The 24,195-nt window shown below is 36.6% G+C and overlaps 1 protein-coding gene across 1 annotated transcript; it reads left to right on the top strand.

Moving 5' to 3' along the window:
* The first annotated feature begins 2,054 nt into the window (after positions 1-2,054).
* On the top strand, positions 2,055-21,065 carry LOC129279001 (F-box/SPRY domain-containing protein 1-like). The gene is made up of 2 exons (XM_054915117.2): positions 2,055-2,972; positions 20,880-21,065. Exons 1-2 carry the CDS (start codon positions 2,358-2,360, stop codon positions 21,063-21,065), a joined length of 801 nt encoding a protein of 266 aa, XP_054771092.1. The 5' UTR covers positions 2,055-2,357.
* Positions 21,066-24,195: the final 3,130 nt, after the last annotated feature.

A 24,195-nucleotide genomic window follows, 5' to 3' on the forward strand; every position in this document is an offset into this window, starting at 1 on the left:
ATGACTGATATGTTGCACAGCTTGATTCTCAAGAACTGGAAGTGGTGCTGTAGGACTTTTGTTAGGTCGATGGATGTGTACTTGTAAGCTATTATCTCCTTTTGAATTTAATTGTTATATGCCTAATTTGTGCATGATAGCAATCAGTTGTTCTGGACCAAAAACATGATCCTTGTACAAACTAATATCTAGTAGAAATAGCATCATGGGTGACGTACGGCAGAGAGCAGATATGAAGTTTTCTCCTGCAACATTAGCATCACAAGAGATTCTGGCAGTTCGCAATGAACTGATGAAAGGTAATGAATAATAATACGGGAATTCACCTTTGTTGAAGTTGATATATATGTAATTTACTACATGTATGACAGAAGCTGCAGCTCTAATGATCGCCTTCATTTCATCATCATCATCATCCCTCTGCTGTTTGGAAATGCTCTCAGATGATGCTAGCTGTGACATGAGAGTTAGACCTATCCTATCCATTTTCAAAAGATTAAGCTAATAGTTTATATTATTTATTATAGAATTGAGGTGAGTGGCCTATCGCTGGAGAGAAAAGACATGACAACCTTGATTTAGATATAATGATGCATTAAATGCTGCTACTTAAAATAAAAATAATTTCAAATTATATACTTGATTTTATTTATTTTTTCAGTGCTTTTGGCAATGCATCGCAGTATATGAAAAAGTGTTATTTGGTTATCAACATTTTTTTAATTTCCACTGATATTTTGGAAAGGGCTCATTGACATCTGACCCCTAAATACATTCTCCATGGCCTTCATTATTTCAGACCGAAATTATGAAACCTCCATGTTTTCATTACAAATTAGCCATGGTTATTTACGTTATTCAGAAATAAAATATGAACACAAACATTTTTTTTTGGTTATTTTTATGTTATATAGATTATATATTTCCTCTGATGTAGGATTTCAAGGGTGAAAGTTTATTCTTTATACTTATTTTAGTGTTGTTTAATTGTCTTGTACAAGTCTTTGCATTTTGGTACCAAGATCACCAACCTGCGGTGTTTTATCTCAGAGATACCATTATTATTATCTAATGTTAAAAAGGACATTGACCTTTGTCCTTGAATTTTATGGGTGAATGTGCATTCTCGATGCTTAATTTTATTTTATCTTCCTGTAAGAATATGTGTGTTTTGACACCAAGAACACCAACCTGCGCCGTTTTATCTTAGAGATACAATTATATAATGTGGTATATATACATGTAGTATAAAAGGTCATTGACTTTTGGCCTTAGATTTTACGCGTGAATGTGAATTCTAGGTACTTAATTTTATTATATTTGATCTTCTGGTAAGAATCTGTGCATTTTGACACCATGATCACCAACCTGTGCTTTTTCAGCTCAGAGATACCATTATACAGTATGGTATATAATGTAAATAGGTCATTGACCTTTGAAAAGCTTTGACCTTGAATTTTATTGGTGAATGTGCATTCTAGGTACTTAAGTTTATTTTATTTGATCTTCTTGTAAGAATCTGTACATTTTGACACCATGATCACCATCACGTACCTTATCATCTCAGAGATACCATTATACGGAATATATAATGTAAAAAGGTAATTGACCTTTTGAAAGGCTTTGACCTTGAATTTTATAGGTAAATGTGCATTCTTAGGTAATTAATTTTATTCTATTTGATATTCTGGTAAGAATTTGTGCATTTTGACACCATTATCACCAACCTGTGCCTTTCCATCTCAGAGATACCATTATACAGGATATACAAAAAGGTCATTGACCTTTGACCTTGAAAAAAAGCACTTTCCCCAACCCGTATTCCTCCTAACTTTTTTTTGGTAAATGTTGACACCCATACCTACTCAAATCAGTCAAAAAACCATTTCCAATAATTTTATTCCAGATTGGCTCTTTTGTGGTCTAATTTAGGGATACTACTATTACTTTTCACTGTTCCGCGCGCACTTACGGTATAAAGATCTCGCACATGCACAGTTCACGTAGCTCTCTAAACCCTCTAGCTGCACTGCTGTATGTACCGTACCGTACCTGCGCTGCGCTGCATATGCATGCAAGTACGCAACGCAACATGCATGACTGATGGAGATGCTGCGCTGAACTGAAGAGGAATTCTCACGGCTCGGGATTTTTATCCTCCCTGTATCTGTGGAGCAATGGGCTACATGTCTATACTACTAAAGCTGCATTTTTTGACGGGGTCTTTGACTATTTTCCATATCGTGTTTCTGTGAAATTACGGGTAAAATTCTCCCGACAGAGCCGCCGATCGAGTCTCTTGATTGAGTCAACGCCTGAACAGCTGAGAACGGAAAACCCGTTCATTGCCGTGCCGTATGCATGCATATGATACCGGTCTTTGGCTCGTCAACAGCAAGATGACAGCGGCGAACATACCGGTGCCTGTGTTGGAGCGAATATTTTCTTACCTGGAATTAACGGAATTACTCTGTTGTTCACTCGTTTGCAAGGCTTGGTACGATTGTCTTTACGATGAAAACAGCCCTGTGTGGAAAGTGCAATGCCTGCGGAAACTCGCAAAGGACGCTGCAAACGGCAAACTGCTGCAGCATCTCCCCTCGTACAAGGCGAGGCTGCGGGCCTTCCACCATGCATTCAATCCCAATGACTGCTCCCGAAACATTTACATCCGACCAAACGGGTTTACGCTGCACAGGAACCCGGTGGCACAGAGCACAGATGGTGCTCGGGGTAAGAAGGGCTTCAATGAGGGAAGACATGCTTGGGAGGTTTGGTGGGAAGGACCCCTAGGAACTGTAGCCGTTGTTGGTATAGCCACGAAACATGCGGCAATGCAGTGTCAAGGATATGTAGCACTTCTCGGGAATAACGACCAGAGCTGGGGCTGGAATTTGGTAGATAATCTTCTTATTCACAACGGGGATCACCAAGGCAACTTCCCGAATTGCAATAATGCACCCAAATATGAGGTTAGTATAATATCTAGGCCTACATGTAGCTAGGTTGACATTCCTTTCCTCTTTATTTACGAAGCAGCATTGCTAGTCTTCAAATCTTGGACAATCCTGGCTATAATAAATAGCTTTTTAATAGTACACTGACTTTAAATGTTTAAACTATGCTGTCTTCAATTTGCAAATTCCAGTGAGGCTTGTGTAACATAGCAACAGCAATTAATGAAAATTGAATTCTGAATCCCAAGTTTTGTAGCTGCCATTTACAGGGCTGCCAAGTAGTATGGATATTCCATATTTAATACTAAAAATGAGAAGAATACAGATGGTTTCATGCAAAATACTAATTTTTACAGTTTCAGGGCAATTCCATAAAATATGTACGTCCGACCCCCTATATGTGGGATTTTCATGAAATTCTTTGTTTCTGATTTCTTGTTCTTTTGACAGTCTGTAATGCTCTCAAATGATCATGACTTGGTCAGTTTATGAAGTGAAGAAAAACCTGAGAAAAATGGGGGTCGGACGTACAAAAAGGTTGATTATTTTATGGAATTGCCCTTCAGTAAATGTGTTGGCCTACTGTGTTTTTGAAAAAATACTGATTTCATCACAAAAATACTGATTTTCAGCTTTTACTGAAATGTTCTTCTTCAGGTTGGCAGCTGTGCATTCAAAGATTAATGTACGTGTGTACGGGAAGGCAATTTTAACTCTGTCTGTTTACCGCATACCTTCGTAATTCCGAAGCTTCGTTATTCCGAAGGTTCGGATATTCCGAAGGTTCGTTATTCCGAAGGTTCGTAATTCCGAAGGTGCGTTAGTCCGAAAACGAAATGAGGTTCGTAATTCCGAAGGTTCGTTAATCCGAAAAAGAAATGAGGTTCGTAATTCCGAAGGTTCGTTAGTCCGAAAACTAAATGATTAACTAACCTTATTTCGTTTTCGGACTAACGGACCTTATTTCGTTTTCGGATTAACGAACCTTCGGAACATCGAACCTTATTTTGTTTTCGGATTATCGAAACTTCGGAATAACGAACCTTCGGAACAACGCCACAAATGTTCGGATTAACGAACCCTTTTACGTTTTCGGATTAACGAACATCGAGGTATAGGCAATTTGCGTGTTTCGGAATTACGAACCTTCGGAATAAAGAACCTTCGGAATTACGAAGTGTAACCCTGTTTACTACTTTGTACAAGTCTACATGTACATGTATGTAGACATCACCCACTTCCTCACAAAGAGAAATGTACATGTAGGCAGGAAATTCTGTGTTTTGTAGGCAGCCAATATCTCTTCCAATTCCTTAAAGGGGAGTTATCATGTACATGTACTGTGTACAATTCAGGGGGAAAATACCCAGGGGCTCTGGAAGATTTCAACCCAAAATTGTCCAAAAGAGCCTTGGAAAACTCAGTAGGAAGTTTAATAGTAGGAACCTTGGAAAACCCCCATTCATCTGACAAGGAATAACAGTGCACTGTATAAAGACTGTCTGTTCATCACTAATCATCTAACATTCCAAAAATTTCAAATATTACAAAAGTTTACTAGAATTGACCATTTGGGATTTAAATTTGGCATTTTTTCATCTGTTGCAGTTTTAATACTGTACATGTTTAATCTACATACAGTGAGTAGTGCCTCTCTAGATAATGTTATATTTTTATTCAAATAGCACTTTGACCACTCACTGTAGAGATTTATTGGGATATTAGATATCTTAAATAATTGACAGATTAAATCCTGAAATATTTTCAGTTCATTCCATGCTTGAGAAATCAACAAGTATAGATATTCTATTTTTATCGGGCATCCAATCAAATTAAAAAATTTTGATGTGAAATTGATAAATTTATCCAATAAAATACATTTTTAGTTAATATGCTTCACACCATGACCATTTTGGGGGCATGATTGATAAAGGGGAATGAAAATTTTTGGAACATGTGGACATGTTTTGAAAGAGAAAAATCAAAGAATATAAAGCACAAAGAAAATTTAAGAAAAATCTTGACAAATAATGAGAAAGTTATGAGCATTTGAATATTGCAATCACTATGCTATGGAGATCCTCCCATTGCCATTGCGACAAAGATGTATGATATCACATGTGAACAACTTTCCCTTTGGTGGACTATAAGATACCCCGAAATGTCTCTTTCTGCTATTTCTCATGGTCATACAAACTCTTTATCCATAATGTTTTCTTTGAAAATTATATTACATGCCCTCCTATAGAAAGAATACATGATCTACTGATAGATGTGATAAAAGAGGCAGTTTAAGTGAAATATATACAAAAGTACTGGGAAAGTCGTTCACAAGTGACATCACACATCTTTGTCGCATTGCCAATGGAAGATCTCCATAGCATTTATAACTGATCGTAATATTCAAATGCTCATAACTTTCTCATTTTTTGTCAGATTTTTTTTCAAACTTTCATTGATCTGTTTCTTTGATTTTTCTGTTTTCACACAAGCTATCTTGATCCAAAGGTTTCATTTTCCTTTTATAAGGTCAACGGTCATTTAGGGTCAATGAACTTGGTAATATTGAAATTGTGTTTTTTGTGCATATTAAGATTTTATTCATCTTGTTTTCAAAGTCAGCACTGCTGCTATAAGGAATCGCGTAATGCAGGCAAGACTGCCAGGAGCGTTTCACTTGTTCTTTGTTCTTGTATTAAAATAGTCACCTTGTACAGTGTGGTATCCTGTCTATATTACAGTGTACAAAGGTTATTTTCAAACCTAGTGGATGTGTGTGAACTTTGCCCCACTGCACTTTGACCCACTTCCTCATGAAAGGAAATGTAAGAAGGAATGGCTGATGTCTTTGTACAGAAATAAGCCAAACCTGCTAGTGATCATCATTTTCTTATCTTGGTCAAAAGGTGAAATATTCAGAACAATAAGATAGGAACTAAACCATTTATAGTCTAAACGATTTTGACATAAGGAATATTCTTGAAATTGAATTGAATATTTTTTCTATAAACAATTTAACAACTTTTAATGTACAGTGTATTTTATAATTTATGCAATTCCAGTTATTTCGGGACACCAACTTTCCCATGGGGTGTGCATATACGAGCATATGCTCTGTGAGGCTTATCTTGTACCCTCCTGTAAACTGGATTTATTTTCATGCTCTGAATTTTAACAGTCAAAGATTTGGGTCAAACCAGTTTGTACATTGTACATATATGAGTGTTTTGGAAGGCAACCTGCTACATGTATACATAGAACAGCAAGAACAATTTTGGAGACAGTACACGTATGTGTACACTATGCATAGTTTACATGTACATCAATATGTCTTCCAATTTATATAGAATTTGGGCATTCTAATGTTCTGAAGAATGGGAAGGAAAAGGAAGTTGTAATGATCACATGATCTGGAGGCAGCCTGAAGTAAGACTACCGTCTAAGAGTTCCCTAGACTGCTTGTGGTGAATGAGACAGGAAAGAACCAATTTTCCTATTCTGCATGTTGATGGAAGTGTACATAGCTTTGTAATAGATCGAATGCAGTTTTACAGAGTAATAATAAACCAATCAACCATTTTCGTAATAATGTGATTTAGATTAAGTTCATTTACAAGTGCCTGGATTCTTTAGAGTACTTTATAGTTAAAGGTCAAGTCTACCCAAGAATAATGCTGATTTGAATAACTGAAATATATATCAAACTAGCATAACGCTGAAAATTTCATCAAAATTGGATGTAAAATAAGAAAGTTATGACATTTGAAAGTTTTGCTTATTTTCACAAAACAGTGTGATATGCACTACTCAGTGACATGCAAATTATACAATTTCATTTTTTATAGATTTGGCAATAAGGACCAACTTGAGTGAACCATATACATGTACATACTAGTAAATAATGCTAAGTAATTCCACATGTTCAGGGAGGAATTAAACGTTAATTTACTTGGCAATGAGGACAAAATTTAGAATATTTCATGTACTAAAATACAAAAGAAGTAGTGAGTGGATGATGTCATCAGTCTCCTCATTTGCATACTGACCAGGATGTGCATATACCTGTGTTTTGTGAAATAAAGTGAAACTTTAAAATGTTGTAACTTTCTTGTTTTATATCTGATTTTGATGAAATTTTCAGTGTTATGCTTGTTGGATTTTTCTCTTTTTATTCAAATCAACTTTTCGTTGGACCCGTGGACTTGTCCTTTAAATTGTATTATTCCGTCCTGTACACATGTCCTAGTTGTACATTATGTACACCTGCACTTCTTTCTTTTGGAGCGGTAAAACGTTTTGAAAGAGTTTTTCCGGGCAAGTGAAATATGTTTTCGGGCAAGTATTTTCCAACTACTTAGGAATTCACTTGCCCGACCAGGCAAGTGCTTCAATAAGTTACGTAGCACCCTGTGTACATGTATATGTAGAATGGACTTGTATTTCACTCATTTCATGATGTTTTGTTGGTATGTACATATATGTACACTGTACAGTGAAACCTGTGTATAAAGACCATCAAAGGAATACAGGAAAATATTGAGGCTGATGATTGTAGCCCCAAATGTCCACATCTGACAGTCAGTCAGTCCGCAAGCCCCTGTGTTAATGAGCAAATGAGCAAGATTTATCCAAGTCCTCTCGTGGCTGAATTCATGTCCCTGCAAAATCTCGTGAATTGTGAGACTTTCTTTCTCAAAGAATTTAACCACTTTCTCCTTGAGTAATATTGATTATTTTTGTACCATGGGCAAGAGTAAATGTTACCCTTTTATATTGGTCATTTCTTTTGAATGAAATATTTTGATAAATAAGTGAATTTTTTACCTGAAAAGATGCATCAAACAGAATTTTCTTCCTCTGTTTTCACTTGCAAATTGTGCAACATTTTGTGTTTTAGGCACCAACATTATTTACTTCATCAGAAAGCTCAAACTCTATACTTTCTTACAATGTCACTCTTGATATGTGGCATCTTTTAGATGGGTCAGCAGCCAGTTATTTCCATCAAGATGCAAGACGAGATTTCTGAAATTTTGTAGATATGATCATTATCGATTACAATGCCATTGCAAACGCAGCTTCTCCGATTGGAATGTGTTGATCGGGAATGTCGGAACAGTAGACAAACAACCTCCACTCAACTGTTATTATACTGGTAAAATTCACATTCCAAAGAATATGAAATCTTTTTCCCTTTTTTCTGAAAAGTGGTTAAATCTGGTTAATCAATTACTTTAAAAAGATAAAATATCAGTCCATTCTTGGTCCCGAAAGATCGACACTCGAGTGACTTCAAACATATTTCCAACACGAAAATGAGTACATGGGACTGTACTGTGTATTTTAGTGTTATGAAATCACTCGGCGTTGATCGTCAGAACCAAGAAGGAACTGAAAATTTATCATTTCATTTTCAGTAAATGACCAGATTAAACCACTTTTTAGAAAATATTGACAATGGAAAAACATTTCAAATTCGGAATATGAATTTTACCAGCGTAATAGCAACTGAGAGCAGGTTGTTTGGACGTCCTGTTTCAACTTTCCTTATCAACCATTTCCGGTACACGATCAGGGAACATGCGTTGACTTGCTTTGAATTTTTATCTTTTCTGTTTTTTCTAACCTCATTACTTCATCTCTTATTTATTTATCTTTAATATTATTTTAGAAGGTGAAATATACATACTTTACCATTACTTTGTCAGTCACAAGGAATGAATTTATGTCATTTTTTTCCTATTATTAAATACAAAACAATTACATGGACGCCCGATCACAATCATGATCGATTACACTTATACGTAATTCAACTACACTTTTTAACCGAGTTTAGCTTAAAATGTCCCCACATTTTATGAGAAAAAAAATAAATTCATGGTAATAAAAAAAATGAGACTGATAAAAATTCAATCAAAGACGAGACCGAAGCTATCATACTTTGTCATTTACGAGGAATGAATTTATGTCTTGTCCTTTTTCTTAATTAAATAGAAAACAATTAGGTCCGATTACGATCACGATCGATTACGGCAATACGTAATTCAACCACACTTTTATACCGAGTTTAGCTTCAAATGTCTCCTCATTTAATGAAGAAAAAATATATTCATGTTAATAAAATATTCTTAAGTTGATAACAATTCAATCAAAGACAAGATGTGAGCTTAAATGGTGGATTAAAAAAATATTTTGTGTGGAATTCTTATTGTGCACAATCACTAACCAATATTTTTTTTCATTTTATATTTAAATATATGTAGTCCCCGCTTTTATTCATATTACGTAGTGAATAAATGTGCCGAATTTTTTTTTTTTACCGAACCACCGAACCAGGCCTTTGTGTTCGGTTCGGTTCGGTCCGGTTCGGAAGTGCCAAGTTCGGCGAACTTCCGTTCGGTTCGGCAGTTCGGCTACAGCACTATGTTGAGGATCTTGTGTAATTTCCCCATTCACCAACACCAACCCCCAGAGATTGGGAAAAATTGTGATTTCTAGTTCGGTGTTGGTGTTGGCAATCTCAAGCTCGCGAACAGGTGGCGAACACGATGAAACATATGCTTTTACAGTTAGATGTGTACAAATCATTTAAGCTTTATAAGTTTTGATGAAGAATAATGTTTACTCTTTCGAATTCTTGAATTGATTATTGGTATTATGTACATGTACGATCTAATGCATTTCTCTCCGATTTCATTTTCATCGTCGAATCTTGAGACTTGAGATGATTTCACAGCGCAGAGGTGTGACGTCATGTGCTATCGGTAACGCAATTGGTATCGTTCCTCTGAACCCAGCTCGGTTCAGCGGCCTTTACACTGTCAACACCGAACACCGAACTTGAAATCACCCAATGTACACACTACACAGTAACATTTTTACAGCCAGGGCAATAGTATTATCATGTTAACTTGTTCAGAACAGTTATCGAAAATGAAATGTCTACCCTGGGTAAAATATTTTAGTAACAACCACCTCCTGATCATCATATAAAAAACTAGTCAAAAAGAGGATTTATAAAATTGATGATACTTTGAAACAGAGGAACATTCCTCTAGATGCTTTTTGTGTTTATTCATATCTATACCTGTACAAAGAAGGCAAGCTAGCCATATTTTGCAATCACCATCTTTTGCAATATGAGCACACCATAACGCATGATGTGTGAGAAAAGCAGGTGCATTGGGGTTACCCACATCTTTGTGTGTAGTACATGTATGTCAGTTTATTCTGGTATACCTTGTGGCCCTCTAATAAATCGACCTCGTCCAACGAAGCAATTTGGATATAACGAGCAGTGGTAATCATGGATTAATGAGATGTTTTTCTCCGTTTCTCTCATCACTCATCTTTCATTTTGCTTTTCTGTCATTTCAGTTTCGTAATAGGTCTCTTTTTTGTTTGGTTGTATTTCTGTCCTTATTCTGTTTCTTCCTCTATTTTACCGTCCTATCTCTCTCACCATCTTACGGCCTTATTCTGACTATGCATCATTCCCTCAATATCTGTATTTATTATGTGTTTTTTTGTGTGTGTAATTCTCTGTCTTGGTCTCTCTTGTTATTTTGTTTTTGTTCTTTCTGTATTTCCCTGATCTACATGTATTAAAAGTAGATAATTACATGTAGGTATTTATTTCCAAATCAATTCAAACATTTAACAAAATTAAATGAAAATTTTTGATAAAATCCTCCACAAATTGTTTACAATTTTAATTTTTGATAAATTACTTTTCTCTTCCTACCACCCCCCCCCTCCTGTGTATTCCTTTCTTATGCAATGTCAAAAACAGTCTTTTTCTATTACTTTCTCTTTCCATTCCTCCTTTCCCATTCTGCCTCTCTGACTTTTCTTTCTTCAGCTCTTTCCCACCCCACCCCTTCCTCCCCTCCCATTCCCCTCCTCCCCCTGTCTGTATAAGAAAAACAAAATTCAGCAACACATTATCTTTATGTATTCAATCAGTTGTATAAATTTTCTCTATGAATAATATGTAAATTGCATTGATGCAAACTCCTTTGATATATACGTCAAAAAATCTAAATTCAGAAGAAAAAAAATCAACTCCATGTTGTAGATACCTTTAAATTTACAAGCACTTGTGTAATTCTCTATGGGATTGAATTATGCATTCACATCTTCGTTAGATGACCATTCCTTGAGGCGGTCAACCATATACAATCCCTCCTGCACAGCATGTGAGTTTTCCACCCAGCCTGGTTGACGCCCTGTTCTCACTAGCCCAAATTGTCCAGCTATTCCTGATCAGGGCCCTGTCTCACGTAGTGTTGCGATTGATCCTATCTGTCACAGAAAGCCTGCAACCCCGTCTGTTCGAAGCGTTGTGCATGCATGCATCATTGTCTTAATAAGGATTTGGTGTGGTTGAATGAGACATTGTGCAAATTTCATAGATTAAAAAAATTCAGACATTTCTGGCTTTCCATAGTTCAGATTGATCGGATCAATCACAACTCTTTTAAAGACAAGACCTAAACTTATGTTGGTTCCATTTTCATGAATTTGCACTCAAGCATAAAATTTTCCCTTTTCGACATAAACATGTTTGTACAAAAAAATGAAAGAGTGATAAATTGTGGAAATTTATTTCAGTAATTACAATCCTTCAGCAAACTTATGAAACACTTTGAAGAAGAAATATATAGCATATTTAATACAGCATTCTGATCAGATATACTGTACATGTACAGTATTTTCTCAGGGAGCTGTGGTAAGGCTAGAATCTAGAGATTGAGGAAACTGGGGCTAATGAGGAATCGCCTCATATGGCCTGCTTCTCATGAGATGGATAGTTGTTTACTGTTCTTACCATCCCTATAGTGGTGTGTGCTTCTAATGGGGGCAGTCAGGCAAACGTAAGGTGTGTTTCTACATCTACCTCCATACACATCAACTGATGGTCAGTCTGACTCAGCCATATGAATACATTTAAAAGTGAATAATGGAAACAGTTGCGGAGGAAATCATAAAACTAGATTCATTCATTCAAATTCAAATTGTTTTATTCTTTCAGTAAAACCTTACATAAAAACAAATATGATACAAAGTTATCAAAAATACATGTATTACAAATCGATGTACAAGTTTTGAATTGCATTACGATACAGAGTCATGCTGAGGGGTAGTGGAAAAAAAAAGAATTCCTTTAAATACAAATACAATGTATGCAACATTGTTGTGTCAGGATTTACATGTAGTTTTACCTTGTCAAAAGTCAAAGACACGCCTTTCCATAGGAATCCTGTAAAGCTGCCTTCTAATTCTAATTGAAACATCATATTTATAGGGAATGCGATCCCGAAAGCCACTATGAAAAGACGCACGTACATGTTTATGTAGTGCTGTCATAGTCGAATTCGTGCAATTAAATGATACATATAAACGACACAGACTTTTGACATAGCACCTTAAAACTGTACGTGTACATGTAGACACTAATATCACACATTTTTTGACATACATGTATCTTTAAAGATGATAATTGTATGGAAAGGCTTTTCTTCATGGGATACCAGAAATATTCCAGTCTTCAGGGTTGATATTTCTCATATGCCATTCCTGATCCTGAGCCATTCGATAGAATAACTATTGACCCACTCCCCATCTTCTGCTTGATTGAAGGCCTATGAGTAATGATGAAGATGAGAAAGCAAGGTCTTATTCTTACCTTTAATTGTATTCCGTGAGTCAGTGGCTAACTGATGCATGCAAGGCTGATGTGTTCAAGCATCAATTTTGAATTATGTTTTCCTTTCAGATGTTTATTTTATAACATCCCTTTCTTGAAGTTGAATTCACCCTCAAATAGTCCGAATGGGTGCAGCTCAAAACAATGAAGTTCTGCAATGAATGCAATGAAATTTGTGTAATGTATGAATTCATAAATAGTCCACAAAAGTGTGATTCTAGTATCATTCTAGCTTTAGAAAATTATTTGAAAGCGGCATTCATTGGCTACTAACTGCTGCATGCAGACCTTAAACTCGCCTACATATCAATCAATGCCTGCCAGCCAACATCACAAATTGATTGCGAATTCTGGGAATTAGAAATAACGATACCCTCGGGTATCCCAAATTATCAAAATGTGTGTTGATTACATTATGCCACATTTGTCATGCTAGAATAAATGAAGTGATAAAGTAGGTAAGTAATTATCCATAAGTACATACACCAGGGTATAAAATTATTTTGAGTTTTTAGGGGCAATCCTTTTTTTTTCACATTGGGGTGTCGGTGATTGTGGAATTTTGGGGGCTATTTCTTTCATTTTAAATTCAAAGATTACTTTTTTGGGTGGTTAACCAGCAGTTTATTATGCAGTAAAAGCAATACCATTATTCTGCCTTCGTTTAGATTTCTAAATATTTAATCTTGAATATTGATTGTGACAGATCTTTGGCGGATGCTAGAAGGAATGGTCGCCCCAAAGCATGCCTTTTGAGGGAATTATTTGTAAGGGTGAATTGGTCTGTCATGACAGCCAAATCACCCATTGCCCTCCTTTCCTACACTGTAGATGTTCATATTCCCTTTGCTTTACCTATGATCCAAATCATGTTATTGACAGGCAAATGACAGCTCATGATATTTGTCCTAAGAACCAGATTCATTCTAACATAACATTGACCTACATGTAGCTGCTAATGGTTCCATGACATTTGCTGACATTGACAATTGCTCCGCTGTAAATTCCACACACTAAATAGAATGACCAACTTCAATCCTGGATTTACTATACCTAACCCTCAACCTACATGTAGCATATTAAAACCCTATTGCAATCCTAACCCTAACCCCATATCTTGGATGATATAAAGCCAGGAGCAATTGTCATGTCACCCTGCTAACACCAGGAGCAAAAGGTCAACACCAAAGTTGCAAACACTCAATACCCTTTTCTAATCTATAGGGAAAACATTCATTAACCCTGTACTATTGGTGGGGCTAATAAATAGCGATTTAGCCCCAACTATAGTTTGGGGTATATTCAAGGAAAAACTTATAAACATTTGAAATCAAGAACAACTAGGAGAGCAGTGATTGTTATTCCTTTATTTACCCATGGACCTACTATAGGTCCATGATTTACCTTAGTGGCTGCTGAAGGCATAATGTTTCCACGTTTCTTTAATGATTTTGTTTGATTTTTTTCTGCTCTGAACTGTCCATCCGTAAACCTGTATAAAAGCCATACATATTTCACGGTAGCGTTCTAGCTGGGTAATTTGGTTAATAGCATTTTGAAAGTGCAGTGAGAGTAGTCCTGAGGCTTCAAACTGTAGAGGTTTTTCACACAGGTTATTAATTTCATTCTGACAAATTTTATATACATACAGTTTGTATTGTGAAACCATTTACTGTGTATAGGCCGTACCTTTATGATAAATGACTCCTGTTATGTTATCAATTTCTACATCCTTGGTTTTGTCAGAGATCCATTTTGGGAATTTGAGAATGATTTTGATCATGAACTTTATAAAGGAATGTTCAAAATTTGTCTGATCTTGAGACCAGGGGCGTTTCACAGACTTTTTTTTTTTTTTTTTTTTTGGGGGGGGGGGGGGTGTCTGGACAGGCTTAACAACCATGTGAAAGCTCCCAAGATTTGTAATAGTGTGTGATGCAATGGAAGGTCATGGACCATACTCCTGTACCTCAAATCCAATGAATATGATATTGGTCATCCTTCTAAGCCTCTTCCCTATTATTATTAAATACCATAATGGTAGGGGTCATTTACATTATTTCAATATTCAAGTATATGATCAAACCGTGGTACAGTTTACCATCCTAGCAGGGGTCATTTACATTATTACAGTACTTCATGTATGAGGTCCGAGAAATGTGATGGCCATTTGGTTTAAAAGATTGTGTGAAAGCTCCCAAGGTGTGTTTGATGGTGAGCCATTTGGTTTAAAAGACAGTGTCAGTGCTCCAAGGTGTTTTTTATTGTGTATTAATGGTCATTTGGTGAAAGCTCCGAAGGTGTGCTTGATGGTGCGTATACATGTATTGGCCATTTGGTTAAATAAAAGATCGTGTGAAAACTCCCAAGGTGTTTTGATGGTGTGTACTTGAGAGTGATACGATGAACCCATCTCCGTGAACCTTATAATCCAATGAACATGATATCGGTCATCCTTTTAAAGCTCTTCCATATATTATCAACTTACTCTGTACCATCGTGCTCAGCGTCATTTACACTACTGGATTACAGTATTCATGTACATGTACATGTAATACTGTATGGTCAATTCAAAATGTATGTATACCAGAAAGCATAATTGATGTTTGTGTAGTTGAGAGTGAATGCATAGATCCTATAAATGTGAGTGAATCATATACCGTATATTATCCAATTATTTAGATATTGGTCATCCTTTATTGAGCCTGTTCCATATTATCAACTTTATACTTTGTACATGTACCTAGTAATATGTATTATGCTCTCTACCAATATAGCAGGGTCATTTACACCAATATTCATGTACATGTAATACTGTTTATGGTCAAATTGAAATTTACATGTACATGTACATGTATGTACAATGTACTATTGGCTATGAACATTGATTTGACTTTTAAAATATCTGAGCTGCGAGGTCACACTGTGTCTGTGATATGTTTAAAAAATGAAGCCCAGAAAACATCGCGTCTGAAAATCATAATTTAGTGCTACAAAAAAGTGAAATATAAAGTGACCAGAAACACCATCTTAATTTCATCACGTACAATATGTGATCGATTAATATAGGCACGATAGAAAGCTTCGATTATAACGTATCAAAAGCATTTCTTTTGATTTTTTTTGTTGATTTAAGAGTTTTTAGGTTGATAGAAAGGCATCGATGTACATGTGCAATAATTACGCCTCTTCTTTGTTTGTTTTTTTAATTGCAGTATTATAACGTTAACTTAACATGCCTCTAAACATATGTGAAAGCATGATTGGTGTTTGTGTAGGTGAGAGTGAATAATATGAGTAAACCTAATAATCCAGTGAAATTGATAATGATATTGGTCATCTGTTAAAGCTCTTCCACTTTAAAGGAGAATGAAACCCTTGAAACCAGCTGAATCCATATCAAAGAGAAAAATCAAAGAAACATATTGTTGAAAGTTTGAGGAAGATTGAATGAATAGTAAGAAAGTTATGAGCATTTGAATATTGAGATCACTAATGCCATGTAGATCCTCCCATTGGCAATGCGACCAAGATCTGTGATGTCACACACGTACAACTCCCTCATTACTTTAGTACTTATTTCACTTATATTCTCACTTTTATAGAATCTTTCACAAGGTGAGGTGTTCTCTTTATGAGAGGACAAGTACAGAGGTTTCACAACATTATATCATTGATGAATCGTTTGTCATATGATTAGAATGAGCAAAAAGAGATGTTTTGGGGTATATTTTCAGTGTCCAAAAGGGGAGAGTTGTTCATCTGTGATATCATAGATCTTGGTTGCGTTGCCAATGGGAGGATCTCCATAGCATTAGTGATCTCGACATTCAAATGCTCATAACTCTTCTATTGCTAGTCCTATTTTACTCAAACTTTTGTTGATCTTATTCTTTGATTTTTCTGCTTTCACAAAAGCTAACTTGCTCCAAGAGTTTCATTCTCCTTTATAATACTCTGTACCATAGCATAGCAGGGTTATTATTACAGTACTCCAGTATTCATGCAATACTATAAATGTATTAATCATTTAATGTGAAAGCATGATTGATGTTTGTGTAGTTGAGACCTGGGGGGGGGGGGTACTCGACCAAAAAAGTGGTAGGTATGTGCCGCGGGCGAGACAACAAACAGGGGCTTTGGAGCGGGCTTATTGTTAAAAGGAGGGTCCTTGGAACGGGCTTTGGAGCTTATGAAAACGGGGGTCCTTGGAATGGGTTGCCTGTGTGTCAGTGCGTATGCATCCCTATGGAATGGGCATACGTGCATGTAGCTCGCGATGGTCGGCCAGTGCTCTGTGGCCGCTTTTCACCCAAATCGCAGCTCATTGTACGTAGCGGATCAATGCGGCCGGAACAAAATTATGCGAAGCTTTGGAACAGATTTCTTTCATTTTTTTTCTCGATAAGAAGAAAATGCTATGCTTTGGAGCGGCTTTCTTTGTTCTTTTTCTCAAAAAAATAAAAATGCTATGCCTTGGAATGGAAATTTGAGTGTAAAAATGGGGGTCCCCTCCGCAGCACATACCCACCACGCATTATATACTAAGTGCCCCCCCCCCCCCCGGGAGTTGAGAGTGAAGTGAATGTACATATACCTTTAATATGAGTGTACTTAATAATTAAAAAAACAGGGTTTCGGTCATTCTTCTTTAATAGCCTCTTCCGTATTATCAGATCACCAGCAAAGCCAGTGGTCATTCACCCTATACATGTACTGTAGGTCAAACCAAAAGAGAAATTTGCTAAAGCTCTTTTTATTAAGGTGGTAATTTACCCTAATATATTGTAATGTAATTTAAAATCATATATTAACCGCCATACAGACTTGAGCAGAAACTTTGCAGAAATACTCTACTTTATTACAAGAGGAATTTATCTGTGTTGACAATTAAGATTCAATTTTCCCTTCTAAATGTAAGGGGCACACATATTTTAATGTACAAGTATAAACAGGACAAAATACCCTTACCCCTCCCTAGTTTAAAATCTAACCGAGAGCAAAATATCTATAATCTTTAGTATGATTAGTAAAAATTTTCAACCATCATGCAAGATGGCTATAAGTTAACACCCTACATACAGAGGAAGGAAAAAGATATGCTGTCACCAGCCTTAAATCCTGCGGGCATGTGAATGACTAAATTGAAATGTGAAGAGGTTTGATGTCGGAGAGGTGTGCCATACATATACATTATACAATAAACCTACAGGAGTGAGCAAGGTTGATGCATGTGCCCTCTTGTCGTGCCTGAAGGAGCACGGCGCTAACCCGAACGGGGCGGCAGAGGAAAACGAGACAGGTGCCCTGAAGCTGCTGGAGACGATGTCCGATGAAGGCATAGAGAGAGCTCTCAGAATTATCTTGAGCATCATTGGTGGCTTTGAAATGAGTGGCAGTGAAGCGAGCTGGAATCTTGTTGCATAAAACTTTAATAGCTTTCATGCCAACTTCACCATCAGTGGCATAACAACAAATCAAAATCAAAGTTTCTGTGGAAGTTGCATTCGATCGCAATCTTACCATTAATTGGGAGTTTTTATGCAACAAGAGCCAGGGTAGCTGGACTCCTGCCGGAGTAGTTCACTGACATATTTGGTGAACATGCGGGGGGGACAAATTACACAGAGGGAGGGGCTATTGCCAGTGGCGGACCGTGACCCGGAGGAGACAAAGCATTAGAGGGGCACAGCATTGTTTACAAACAATACAGTGCCCCTCCAATGCTTTGTCTCCTCCGGGTCACGGTCCGCCACTGGCTATTGCGCCCCCAAATCCCATTCACTACAGTGTTAAAGCTTACCATATCCAATGTTTAGGCAGTAGTTTGTGAAGTGTAGCCCCCGAAAATTAAAAAAAGAAATTTTAATTCCCTGACATGAAGATGTGAAACCGCACATTGAGTTAATCTCAGTGGTCCTTCTAACCAAATGCCAGAGACCAAACTGCTTCTCCAGTTACCCTTCCCGAGTCCCAGTAGTCAGCAAAACATTGATTTTGGGATACCTGTTTTTCTTTCGTTGTTTGCCCCTCAGGGTCCACCATCAAAGTGAATCATGTTCTTGAAACTCTGTCTTGCTTCAGCCTTGCTTAACATGTAAATGGTACTTGTTTGCCTGTGAGGCAAGCTTCTCATTGTGAGTCACAGGAGTGACCCGACATCGCATACCCTGCTATTGTTGGGCGAACCCTTGGCAATGCCAAGGTTGGCATATGTTGCTATTGGAGTAGGAATTGATATGTCCATCAACATTTATGGACACCTTGTTGATGTCGCAGAAATTACAGATATATGTGTACATTTGTGAATTACATAAAACCCACCACATATCAGTATAGACAGGTTTGCAATTTAAGCAGCTTAATTTTCAGAAATGGCAATGCATTATAGAAATATTTCATAAAAAACAATGGCTTTGGTATCAAAAGATGATTGTAAAAACTGTTGCAAGCAAAATTAAAGGCAAAAGTACCTGAAATCCACCATTCGGTTTTCTGGGACACCCTGTATTGTTGTTGAATCTCACATTGAGATTGGTGCAATATTTCTATCATCCCATGAAGAAAAGCAATTTACACTGTAGGCTATGATCATTTGAATTAGACCATGCAATACACTGCTCTATTGCACACCAAGTTTTGTACATCAGCCTACAGGGAAGTTGTCAGATTTTCGCACATCATGTACAGTCGATCTTGGAGACAAATTCCCACCACTAAAAGGACCTATATAATAATACAAATTACCATTGAGCAATAAAGAAACCCATTGCAAGCAAGATATGAACCAAGTATTACAAATTATCAATGAGTAATAAACAACCCATTTTTTTTAGTAATAAGTGTAGGTAACATTAACATGTAGTTTAACAGGCTCCGAGCCCGAGAAACAAGCCCATCATCGGTCACATGAAGTATTGCAAAATCTCATTAAGGAATAAGCCAGAGCTCTGAGCATCCATTGCAAGTACCAATCTGAACCAAGTATTACAAATTATCACTGAGGAATTAACAAGCCTGACACAACACGTAACATTGATTGCATGGCTCAAATCAGAAGGCCCATTTTCATAATTCATGTTCCAGATTTAGATGGCAACCGTGGTGAATGACTAATACATGCAAGCAAAATATAAAAATCGCTAAACCATGCGAGGTTAATATCCACTCCAAAGCCGTTATGGCATCCCAATTTCTCATATCATCTCCTGAACTGGGAGAGGAATAGGATGGATCCAGAGTTCATGTAGAGTTCACGGAACGATTAGCATTTCAAGGATCCACATTGGGAATTGGGATAGAATTCATTTTTAAACTTAACATAATCATGTTGTGTTTATTTCAGAATAAAGCAACTTTAGAGACAGTGATTTTCAGTTTAAAAAAATGGTCTTTTCCTTTTCTGAAATTCTGTAATTCCGTTTCAACTTGATCAAAATATGGAAATTCCGTTTTGTTAGTGAAAGTGTACATAGCAAAAAGCTGAATTTTGCAAAGGTGAATTCCATGAAATTTTACATGAAAAGTATAAGAACCAAACAGAATTTCCGATCTATTTACCGGTAAAACGGAAAATCTCTGTCCCTACATATTTTCTTTTTTTATTTATAACCGTTTTGTAGCTCTTTCAAAAATGACTAGTACTAGAAAATGACAAATTTTGTCCCATTTTAGATTTCTCCATAGATCTACAAAATGGCAAGTTTTGTCGTATTTTTTCGCAACTTGGTTCACTCTATGTCAAGTACAATACACTTTTTAGCTCACTCCTTGCTTGAGAAGGTGTTTTATTATAAATAAAAACAACATTACAAAAATAATGCAGTCATTCTATTTTTAACAGGCACAAAATCCAATTAAATTCTTATATAAAATTTGTATATTTATCCTATAAGACATATTTTTAGTTTATATCCTGCACATCACAACCGTTTTGGGGGCACACATTCATATAATCTAGTAATCGTGCACTTTTTGGCAGATTTACCAAAACCAAAGATATGCGTTAAAGAAATATTAATATCAGTGGTATCCTCTTGTATGAACTACATTCATTAATTTGCCTGCAGTGTCATACTACAGCTCCACAGGGGCCCTTTAATCCAATCTAATTATTTCCTTACTCTTCAATACATACATGTATATTGATTTCACTTCATAATACATTCTCATTGATTTTTCTCTTCATTTTCTATTCATGTCATCCTCTTCAGGTCGGGGAGAAAATACGAGTCATTCTGGACTGCGAGGACAACTACCTCGCGTTCGAACGCGGCTACGAGTTCTTGGGCGTGGCATTCAGGGGTCTACCCAACGAGAAGCTCTATCCGTCTATCTCAGCCGTCTACGGCAACACCGAGGTCACGATGGTCTATCTCGGAGAGCCGCTGGATGGATGACCCTGACTTCTCCATCTTTTTCATGAGGACACTCTAACATAGCAACATAGCTAGCCTACAACCATGTATATAACAATATACACTATAGATTTCTATATCAGTGTGTGATTGAGGAGGACTGGCCATTTCTTTCAGATGGGGGAGTTTGGTTATTTGCTGGAAAGAGAATCGGAGGTGACGTTATTAACACACAAGGTAGCAACCATATAAACAATTCAGGGAATTATTGAAAGTTGCCTATACTGTAGACTTGTTCTTCAGTTTCATTTCATAGCTGATTGGTGAGAAAAGACTATATTAGACTACCTTAAGGGAAATTAGTCGTGTGAGATTCGGCGTGGGTCCTATCAGTGGTCGAGTTGCGAGACTATCTTGAAGATTACCTTGAAATCTTCATTATTTCATCATTATTTCATCGTTATTTCAATATCATCTTTTTTTATCAAGAAAGGTAACTTGTATTTTGTCCTTCTGTGTCAATGTCCACTCACTATTTACTGCACATTTAATTAGTTTGGTTAACTTTTTAAGACAGGGTATTCATCTGATGCTGTACATCAGATTCACATACTGCCCTCTAGTTGGTCAAAATACACCAATGTGCCAATGACTATGCATACCACCATGCACAAAAGCAAAGCACAGCCACACATGTAAGGATACATTTGTGTACCTGAGGAGGGGGATTCGTACATGTCTCAAGATATTACCTCTATGTAGATGTAATCTTATACAAAAGGTGCCTGATATCTGCAAAGGGTACCAAAGTGGAATAGACAACGGATCTTCGCTTCTGATGTTTTCCAGAAAGTGATGTAATGAATGATGTACAATGGTTGAGTTTGGGTTGCCACTGGGGGACAAGTGAAAGAACCCAAGAAATGAAAATGTTGTAACCGACGACCCATTTGAATTTTTTAAGAGGGTTGTTGATGGAAAGGTCAGGGTGTTATAATGGTTGAGGCATATAGTGGTTGTGACCTGTGCCGCTTTAGATCATTGGTTCAAATGCTACCCCGAGATTTTATTTTCCTCAGCAAGAAATCCATCCACATTGTGCTTCACTCAACCCAGGTGGGGTAAATAGGGATGTGGCAGAATTGTTTGTTTCCTGGGTAAAATTTCCCTATTTGAATAGGGCAGGATGGTATAAACTATCCATTCACTGATGGAATGGTCAATATTTTTCACTGTATGCCCAACATATCATGGACCATTTATATCACAGGCTTGATTCTTCAAACGTGTGGGAAATAGTTTTTGATATTTTGTCAAGAGTCAAGGTCTTGTGTTTTCTTTTTAGAGATGACGAAACTGTTGTGCATTTTTTTTTGTCGCAACTTTGCTGCAACTTGTTACAGCTGCTTCAGAAACCTTGTGCATCGAGTTCATGATGCTGCCATCTTGGAGTACATTGCCATTGCATTGCTTGCATTGATCATCTGCAGCTGGTGCATCTCTGACAACCATATTTACGCATATTCCTATATCCTCTGAGGGAGGGCGCTATTAGGTTATGATGTCACATGCATGAAGTCTATAATAAACATTTTGTTTTGTTTTAATGATGATGCTCATTGATGGTTCTGACACAAGAAAAGAATATTTTGTCCTGAAAAATGTTCTTGATAGCAAAGTCTAGCAATATTTTTTTTTAATTGAGCAGCTCATGAATTCAAGTGTTTTCAAATACAAAGAAATAAGTTTTGAAGGGAACCTCCCGCGATCTCACCTTAGTTAGTCTACAACCAGTACACCATTTGGTCTAAATGCCATTTACCTCATTTACCATTTTGGTCTAATTTCCAGTAATAGGCTATGAACCGTCTATTAATTAGCCAAAATTTTCATTTAACAAAGTGCAAAATATTTAGATGAATTGGAAAGTGGAGATCATGAATCTACTTGTAGGCATTAGACTGAATGAGATTTTAAGTTGGTATTGGACAAAGTACAGTGTACACCAAATGGCAATTAGACCAAGTTGTAGTAGACCAAACATTTTTATATAGCCATCTGGTTTTTTAGACCAACTGCTTGTAGACCAATAGATACCTTCAATCTCATGATTAGAACATATATATTTTTATGTTTAACAACCAGATCAGACTTTGGACGCACTATGCATTCTGGGATAAAAGTATGCCGCTCTGTGTGCAATGTGTTTAATGTGTTATATCGCCCTCTAGGAACATATTACCTCTGCCATACAGCATTTAGAGTTAGACACCCACAAACTTTTATTATGCATAAATTGGTTTTATAAACATCTGTTTTGAGCAGAATCTTTAAAGAAAATATGTATACATGAATGCAGAATGTGACGTGTTGGAGGTTTTGAACTAGGGAGGGAATTTGCTCTGGCAAAAATACCAAACATGATAACACTCGACCTGACAGTCATGTATCAAGAATTCCCGCTGAGGAGGTGTCACAGACAGCCTATTGTTTTCTTTATTGTACATTTTTTTATGACCATAGGCCTTAAGTTTCAATATTTTGTTATAGGGCAAGGCAATGGTTCCATTGGGCACAACAAGTCATCAAGCCAATGAGAGGGGACTGAAGACCTGGGCCCCGTCTTACAAAGACTTATGATCGATTCGATCGACAACAACTGGAAAACCAGCAACGTCAACATCTAAAATACATGTTTGTTCAAAATATTTCTATATGTGATGTATAATTATACATTCTTTGTTTTCTTGAAAACTCAGTATGCTTCTCTTTTGCTTTAATGGACTTTGTGCAAATTTCCAGGAGAAAAAATTATGACATTGATGGATTTCCATACAGTTGAGATTAGTAATAGGTCATTCGTAACTCTTTGTAAGACGGGGCCCAGTTATACATTGTAAGGGCACCCTTGGCCATGGCATTACTTCCTCATTTTGTTGGCCAGTGCTCATGAAAGTTTGCACAAATATTCATCTTGTGGTTAAGACATGCAAGATATACAGGTGTGTACTTCCAAATGTGTTGGAAACTGCATTATAATGGTAATGACAATAGGGTGGGGGTTACCTTCAGTGATTTTTGCCATAATTAAGCCCTGTGATCAATATTTTTTTATACAGTTTTTACAAGCAAATTCAAATCATCATTATATTAAGGTGATAAATTTGTTAGT

Source organism: Lytechinus pictus, chromosome 16 (assembly GCF_037042905.1).
Source record: "Lytechinus pictus isolate F3 Inbred chromosome 16, Lp3.0, whole genome shotgun sequence".
NCBI lineage: Eukaryota > Metazoa > Echinodermata > Echinoidea > Temnopleuroida > Toxopneustidae > Lytechinus > Lytechinus pictus.